The sequence below is a fragment of the Dipteris shenzhenensis genome, chromosome 20 (genome assembly GCF_047967505.1).
Source record: "Dipteris shenzhenensis isolate YYH24624 ecotype China chromosome 20, Dip_SZ_1.0, whole genome shotgun sequence".
Taxonomy (NCBI): Eukaryota; Viridiplantae; Streptophyta; class Polypodiopsida; order Gleicheniales; family Dipteridaceae; genus Dipteris; species Dipteris shenzhenensis.
In genome coordinates, this window is record NC_141615.1 from 55,201,079 (window position 1) to 55,210,223 (window position 9,145).

General features: G+C 42.2%; 1 protein-coding gene across 1 annotated transcript; it reads left to right on the forward strand.

Moving 5' to 3' along the window:
* Positions 1–480: 480 nt before the first annotated feature.
* On the forward strand, positions 481–843 carry LOC147889870 (small rubber particle protein-like). The gene has a single exon (XM_087391328.1). The coding sequence runs from the start codon at positions 481–483 to the stop codon at positions 841–843; it is 363 nt and encodes a 120-aa protein (XP_087247454.1).
* Positions 844–9,145: the final 8,302 nt, after the last annotated feature.

The window sequence follows — 9,145 nt, forward strand, 5'->3', positions numbered from 1 at the left end:
CCTATATCGTGTTTATCCTGACTATTTCTCTCCTTTGATGTACAAAATGTAATGGCAAGCTCATATTCATCATCAAAATGATTGGATCTCAATTGGTGATAGAACACAAGTTAGAGAGAGTGAGCATTTGCCTTATAAACAAAGCTTTAGCCTGTGTTTAAGGGGACAAGGAAGTAGACTAAGATTTCTCAATTCAATCAGAGAAACATGTATGGTGGCTTGCAGCATTTGAGACTCTTAAAGAGTGCCATGAGACATTGAAGGGGGTTCTAGATAGAACAAGAATTCCATCAACTATCCAAAGACAATTGGAAGGGCAAACATTGATAGTAGATGGCCATGGAACATTTCGAGTTGAATGGCATCTTGATGGTGATTTGAAAACCCTCAAGTGCTTGCATGGTTGTGATACAAGGAAAATGCAATGTTCAAATGCCTTTACTGCATGTGTTCTCAACGTAAGCAAAAGGTTGGATTACAATGGGAGCTCAGAAGGTAAAGGAGGTGTCATATACGGTTTTTGGAATCGCCAAGCCAATTCTAGACTATTTGATATCTGTGGCTGTGAAATTGCATAAAAGCGGCTTTGTGGAGACGTCTAAGGCTTACTATGCCAGATACGAGCCAGTAGCAGAGGAGTGGCTTTACTTCGTGTGGAAGAAGTTTCTGAAGCTCCCATATTCTGTCGAGGTTATACATTGTGTGGCTCCTCCTACTCTATTCTATGCCGGCAAGTTCAACCATGTTATAGCTGCTTTGAAAGAAAAGCATCTTCCTTTGATTGGGTTCATGCCCTCCTTGCTGGTTGAGCGCATCGAAACCATTATTAAGAGAGATGCCTAGTTTTTGGATTACGTTCTACTATCCATTCATATTTGTCTTTCTACATTTGTAGATGATGAGTGTTTTTTGAGCTCCACTTGTATCTCCCCTAGTTGTCAAGGTACTCTGCTTGGATAGTCCTCCAAAATGATTGTAAAAAACTGTGTTCTTTGTCCTCACCTCTGGTCACCTATGATGTAGACCATGTGAGTATGTTTGTCCCCTTGGTACCTCCTGCAGACTTGTGTTTGTACATGTAGGGGAGATAACCATTAGGGGGGGTTTTGTTTTTTGCCCTCATGGTACCTCTTACAGACATTTTGTTTGTACATGCAAGGGAGATAACCATTGGGGGGGGTTGTGTTCCCCACTCTGTATACCTTACACCCTTGGGAACCCCTTGCTAGCTTGAGATCCTAGCCATTAATAGATCCATGACCACCATGAGATGGCATGTGACACCTTGTGCTAGCTGTATCCTTGACATAGCTTGAGGCAGTCCCTTGAGGGGTGGTTTGTTGGGGTTTGTCAATGTCCTGCCTCTCCATAGGCACACTTGTGATCCTATGTGTGTGCTAGAGGGGCAGTTAGGTGTGTTAGGTGGAGCTAGATGCTTCTAGAGGATAGGGGAGAGATTCTAGCAGCTTGGTGGCCTTTGGTATGAGGCCATCTATGATGTCAGTGTGGATGTAGAGGTAGCCTACATATGGCCTTCATTTCTCTTCATTCTATGAGACAGTTCTTCATTTGTGTCCATCTTCTTGTCTCCATTTTGCTCAGCTTGCTCGTTTCCAACAATTTTCACATCCCTATATTTTTGAAGATGTTAATATTTGATTGTTTTGGCCTAAAAGAGGACATTTTCACATCCCTGTAGTTTTGAGCGCTCCCTATTTTGGCCCAAAAGAGGACATTTTCACATTCCTATATTTTTGCAAGATGTTAATATTTGATTGTTTGGCCTACAAGATGAGTTTTTATCATCCCTAAATATTTTGACTGTCAAATATAAATGGCATAATGTTACATCTTTGCTTCCTTGATTTTCCAACCACTTCAACTAATTGTCGCTCACTTTTTCTCGCTCACTCTATTAACTACCTCACAAGGAGGGACTGGCCACCTACAATCAATGGTAGCCATTAGAGGTAACCTAGATCTAATGGCCTAGAGCAAAGGGCGGACCAAGTGGGAGAATCATTAAATGGGAGTGCAAGCAATTAGTTTGAAATTTAGATCACACGGTTCCCACAGTGCACCACTATGAAGCCATCCGATCAAGATACCATCTCACGGGTATGATTCACCCCATCTCGTGCACCTTTTCTCATCTATTTGATCTCCTTTAGATCTAATGGCTAGCCACCCTTCTTTTGGGGAGCATTTGAGGCCATTAGATCTAAAGTAGATCTAATGGCCCTCCACGACAACCGCCAAGAAATCTTCCCTTATGGGCCTTCAAATCTCTATTAAAGCACCTTTAATCTCCCACCATTGGATCAAATTTGATCAAACCATCTACATGACTCCACAAGATGTTCCCAAGATAGAAACACCTCTTTACTTGGATAACTTTGAGTACTTTGGATAACTTGGAGTGGGGACCAATGAGGAGGAAGAGAACCTCCATTCTTTTAATGCTTGAGCCTCCTCGTTGGTCTAAAGCTTAATCCCCATTTTTAAGCCCCTACTCCAAGAGGACCTTTTTGAGTCCAAACTTACCCTAATGAAAGGCATCAAAACTTGCAAAAGTAGTTCAAATTGTATCAAATAATAGAAGCCATCATTTCTTGGAAAGCATCCATAGGGAGTTGAGGAGTTGCACATTGGTTGCAAGGTAGAGTGAGAGAAGGGAGCAGACATGTCCAACCAAAAATAGAAGATATGGTGTAATTGTATAAATTATGAACATTTTGACCACAATCTGTGTACTTACTCTTGGATTTCGGGGTCTAGGTGAGGTAGGGAGGTTCGAGAATGTGGGGGCAGGGTGAGGGATGGGAAAGAGAAGGGAGAAGGGGGGGGTTGGAGGGGGGTTGGAGGGGAGGGTGGAACCCTAAACATAATTGAAAGGGGTCTAAAAAGATGAAGGGCCTATATAAAACGTTTTTTAAATCCCTAACTCATTATTTGATGGCACGAGTCAAGAACACTGTTGAATCCATAGATTGCCGCCTCCAGGTCCATAATCTCCATGGCATCTATGCATAGAACCTCTCTAGGTCCAATGGCACTTCCCATCAGCACTCTTCTGAGCCCACCCCTACATCCCGTTAGTCCTCCCCCAACTCGTGTGTGCCCTCCCCTAACTCCCAAGAGCGTGAGCCCTCCCCTAGGTCCTGTGAGCCCTCCCTCGACTCCTGCGAGCCCTTCAATGTCAAATATCATGAGCCATCCCTAGACTCTCATGAGTCCTCCCCCAAGTCCCAAAAGCATGAGCCCTCCAACAACTCTAGTGAGCCCTTGCCAAAATCCTGTGAGGCAACCCTAACTCCCAGGAGGGCTCCAAATTTTCTTATATTGAGGAGTACTGTGGGACGCCCTGCCCTGATTGATGTGAGATAGAGATACTCCAATATCTCCTCCCCATGACCAAGAGCAGCACACTTCCCCTCCCCATGAGAGACAGATCACTCCTCCCCATGCGAGGACCCCCGTGTCTCCCCCAAATGAGAAGAATGTTTTCAAGAACCTCCCCGATATTAAGAAGCTTTCAAAGAGAATCCTCAAAAAGCAAACTGCTCGAAAGAGTACCATCATCCCTATCCTGATTCTACAGCCCATCATGGACATAGTTCTTGAGCCCATTCCACCACCTAAGAAGCGTAGGGTCAGGACAAAGCAGACGTAAGGAAGCCACATCACAAAGACCTAAAGAAAGAGCAAGATTAATTCAGGCATGAGAGGAGGATTCGGAGGAGGATCACCATAGAGAAGAGCACCATAAAAAGTTCAAAGTAGAAAAGAGGCCATGGAGCCATGTTCGGGTACCTATACAGCCTCCACCAAGAGTCAAGAACACATACAGAGCAAAACTAGGAGTGAGGGCCCTAAGGGAGATCAAACAACTGCTACAGAAGAGCACCAAAAACATGATCCCATGTGCTCCTTTCCAACATGTTGTATGAGAGATGGCACAAGGGTACAATAACAATGTGCATTTAAGTACAGGAGCTATGGGAGTGCTCTAGGAGGCTACATAGCAAGTTACCACCACATTGTTCAAGGACACCAACTTGTGTGCCATCCATGCAAAGTGTGTCAGAGTCATACACAAGGACATGGCTCTGGCGAAGCGGCTATGGATGGACCCAAGCTTGAAGCCATAGAATATATTGGATCCCACCCTTAGGACTTAGACTATCTTCCTACCCTTGAAGGCACATTGTTGTATCTGCGGCCAAGAGGACGATCTTTTTTAATAAATTATATCTAGATTTTGTACATTATCACATTGTTGAATAAATTCTCCTTGTTTATGATGCACTTTACTATTCATTTCAATGTTTATAATGCATTCTATCAAATCTTGGAGGATTTTAACCATGTCACAAAAGACAAAAGTGTCCAAGACACTGCAAGGAGCCCAAAACCCATCACGGCCCAGATTTGTGCATTTTGAATGCCCAAATTCACACTGTGGTGGGTTTGGTCTTTCTGGTTCCTTGCAACATCCCCAAAACTTTTGTCTTCTGCGCCACAATTAAATTCCTTCAGGATTTGACAAAAATGATGATACTAGTGCCTAGAACTATCAAACAGCATTAAATTAGCTTTGAATTTACACTAAAAGTGATAAAAAAAGAAATGAAATCCAAATTAATATACAGTTTTTGACATGAAAGATGTTGGGATTATACATCATTTAATTATATTATGACAGGTTGAATATGTGTTTCATGGTTTAAATGTCAAATCCAAGTGGAATTTCACCATGACCTAGAAGGAAAAAGTGTTCAAGATGTCGCAAGGGCCAAGAATGCCCAACAAACCCTGCCATGGCTGACATATATGTGCCTAAGACATCTAAGGTCCTATCAAACACAATAATAGCTCTTCCTTGCAACCTACAAATGCAGTTCACGAGGTGAAATCATGGAATGCAGCTCTTGTTGAATCCATGGCAGATAGCGACTGATGGAGTGAGATAATATTGAACAAAAATAGCTCTTCCTTGCAACGGGAAAAATCTTTTGGCGAGCTTTTTAATGTGAGCTTTTTTACCATTTCCTTTGTTTTTGCGAGCTTTTTTTAGAAATCCATACATGTCTTTGTTATAAGAAAGCTGGGGAGGTTAGAAAGAGGGGGAGAGGATATAGGATATGTTCATTTTCATAGCATGTGGAAGGGGTGGAAGAGTGTATACTATACACAAGGGGGGGGCGGATATGAGTGGCAGTAGGAGGCAAAAAATTATGGAAGATATGTCCATATTCAAAGTAGAAGGGAGGAACTATGGGAGATGTGTTCATTTTAAAAGTGTATAATTTGAAACTTTTGACCTCATATTTGGATTCCTCGTCGAATTCCAGTCATTTTGAGTACCAACATGACCATATTCCGATAAAAATTGGAAAAATGGTGTTTTTGTCAAAATAGGCCCAAAACAGGCCAAAATGACAAAAACACCATTTTTCCAATTTTTATCGGAATATGGTCATGTTGGTACTCAAAATGACCGGAATTCGACGAGGAATCCAAATATGAGGTCAAATCTATCAAATTATACACTTTGAAAATGAACAAATTTCCCATATGCTCTCCCTTCCCCTTTACATTTAGGAGATGAACATAAGTTTCACATTCCTCATCCTCTCTCTCCTCCTTCCACTCCTCTTTGCATACCTTATAAGTTCCCCCTCTAACTATGATAACGAATATATGTTCCAACTCCCCTCCCCTCCCTTCTCCATGCCACTTTACCCATGCGACCATCCCTCCCCTTTTCCTTTATCTCCCCTCTCCCCCCTCTCTCCTCTTAACTGCAACCATAACCCAAACTTTCCACCCACCCCACTCCATGAAACCCCCCCTCCCCCTCTCTCTCTCTCAGGTGAATGAAAAGCTCACAATATTCATGAAAATTGAAAAAAAGCTCATGACAAAAAGCTCACCAAAAAATCACACCCCCTTGCAACCTACAAATGTAGTTCACGAGATGAAATCATGGAATGCAGCTCTTGTTGAATCCATGGCAGATAGCAACTGATGGAGTGATAATATTTAGTGTGGGAGTTTCTATGACTCTCTAAAAGTGAAAGTGAGAATTTAATGTAAAAATGTCTCTTACCCCTTTATATATATCAAAACCCTAAAAATTAAAACAGATCATAAAATCCCCAAATTTTTTGTAAAATATTTATCGTGAACACATAGGAAAAACCTCAAAAGAAATAACACCTCAATTTGAATGTCCTTCATTTTTTGAAACAAAAATTAGGATTTGACAAAAAAATTAATTCTGCACTAGTCAAACAGATTGTTAACAATCTTCAAAGTTGCAGGAGGAATGAAATTGGCACTATGCATGCACTTCTCTACACATCGGCCGATCTTTTCTCTATTTAAGGTAAAGTTGAAGGACTCTGACATGCCATCCTCCATGAACAATAGGTGTTCTCGCACATCCCTTAGAGTCCATTGCGATGTGACATTCACATTCTTGACATCTCCCTCATCAACATCAATAGCCAAACTTACCCTCATATTGTCTTCATCGTTAGAGTCAAGGGGAAGCCCCCATCCATTTGTTTTCTACCAGCACTTGTTTTTTTTCCCCCAAAAAATGCGGGTTATATTATATTATCAGAAAAGTTATACACAACTGTGCATTGTCGACAGAAAAGCTTTCTGTGATAGGCAGCAAGCACAGTATCAAAGCATAGAACCGTGAGTGCAAACACATAGACCTTAGAGATACCCCGGAACAAGATCCGGTCCATCAAGATGGCATCCTCGTAAGCTAAACATCTATTCCAGTTCTTCTTTGACTTCAGCAGGAACTGATAGAGAGGGATTAGGAGTTGTAAGAGTAGCCACAGGAGCTAGTCGAGTAGCAACAGGATTGCACATTCTTTCCCTAAATTCTTCAATAGTAAGTGCTTCTTGCCCAACCTTGTATGAGACGCTGGACGGATCTACGTGAGGTTGTCTCTTGAAGGGACGCATGGGAGGAGGCATGATCCGATCCACTGATGCAATAGCGATGTTTGTTCTAGTAGCAGCAAGGAGAGGTGACACAGGAGGAGCTGAGAAGGGAGGGGGAGGAGTCAGCAAGACAAAGGGGGCTGGGGCTAGAGCTGGGGCTGGGGTTGGGGCTAGGGCTAGGGCTAAGGTACCACTATTCTACAGGAACTCTTCTTTTTAGGCTTCCACCAACTCAGCCAGTGCCTTGGCTTGGTCCAGCAGCGCGACTTCCTCATTTGCGAGTTTTTCTTCAACCTTGAAGCAGTCTTGGGTTTGAGTGTGCAAAAGGCCAAGTTTCTTGACATTATCTCTTCGTTCCCGTGAGGACACATAATGATTCAAACACAATTTTAGTATCCATTAAAACGTTATTAAACAGATTATTGCATCTGTGAAGCCAAATTGACCAGAGCGTTGAGGCTCTGATGACATTCCAATTTTGTGGGGCTCTATTAGGAGAGTCTCTGAGTAGAATGATCGAGTAGCTAAAAGGAAGGGAGCTATGTGTCAGTGTATCAAATCCCATAGTTCCCAGGAATAGGAATAGTTGAGGAACAAGTGTGGAATATCCTCTCTCGCTCTGTTGCATCTTCTACACCAACCATTCCCATGACCGATCTTTTAAGCTCAAACTGCGGTCCAGATATCTCGGTGTAGGAGAGCCAAAGAAGGCACGAATGCTTTTCAGAGATCCCTTGATCCCAAACTTTAGAGAATCTATGAGACCATATGTTATTGTCATCTCTCCAGTACCACATCTTGTTTAGTCTTCTTATCAACTCCTCCTAGCCATCATTGACGATAGGAAGCCAGCACCTATATTGAAAAGCTAAATACAACATTTGGTATGATATATGGTATCTAATAACCACATGGTCCTTACATGCATGACATTGAAACCTGACTTGGCTCCCCAATTCATCCCAAGTAAATCTTCAAGAGCATTTTCATCTGCACGCTTGCAGGACCACATAGTTTTGATTCTATGCATATGTATATTCTGAAAACAAGAAGCAAAAATGTGCAAAGGCATAAACCAAGAAAACCTTGCCCCCTCCTTGCCCATTTGGATCCAAATGTGAACCTTATGGCCATGTCCATATCCTTTGCAATATTGTCCTTGTACGATTGCAATGTCCTCGAGTCCACAATGCTACAATCCATGTCTTGAAGTTGTGGTGGTGCAATGATTTCTAGATGGCCATACTTGATGATGTCCTGGGAGTGATGTATGTTGCATGGCACACGATTTGCATGGTTAGTATATATATCTTTGAGAGCATTTCTAAAAAAATCAATATAATAAGGGCTTACATTGAGGAACAGTACAAATTCTCTTCTCTCCACGAGTAGGTTCATTAGAGATTTCATGTTGTTGTTGTATGCATATCAGTACTCCTCATCCGTACATTCACGGCCCATTTTCATAAACTAAAATCATAAGAATACATGTTAATTTTAGTTATTAACATGCTACCAAAAATTATACATTAAAATAGTGAAAGAAGAGGTACTAACAAAAACGTTTTTGAATGTGCCCCTGCTGCCAGAGCCTAAGTGGGATTGGTTCACTTTACTCTTTCTCACCGCAGCCATGTTCTTTTGTTGAGCTTATTTTTGCGGCTCCTTTAACTCCTTTTGAACAAGTTTCCAATCTTTCAGCATGGACCCAAGTAGGCTTGGATTCCTTAGCCTTAGCGTTCCTATGGATTTGATCTTTTCGTGACTTTAGCACCTGGCCTATTTTATTCTACATCCAATGGTTTCCAAACTCAAGGTCCTTAGATGGCATAGGGAACTCCGCCTTTAGTGTATTAATGATATAATCCTTTTTCTTTTGTGGCTGCTTGTGAAAATCCATCACCACCCTCTTGAATTTGGAGGATATAAGCCCATGAATTCGGTTTATAACCCGGGTACCTCTCGAATCCATTATTATTTCATACTCCCTATTAACCTCATAGGGGAGGGTGGTGGAAGTTTGGGAGTTGGATTGACTCCCCCCAATGGCCCGATCATCTACATCAACACTGGCTCTCTCTCTCCCTAGGTCCACCTTTGGCAGTGCCTTGGGAGATCCCTACAGAGGCCGGTTGACCGGGCGACACTCACTGTCTCTCCTCATCCCACTCATGCA

Excerpts from the sequence above, each read along its gene's own strand:
- LOC147889870 (XM_087391328.1), top strand. The coding sequence starts at position 481 with ATGGGAGCTCAGAAGGTAAAGGAGGTGTCATATACGGTTTTTGGAATC.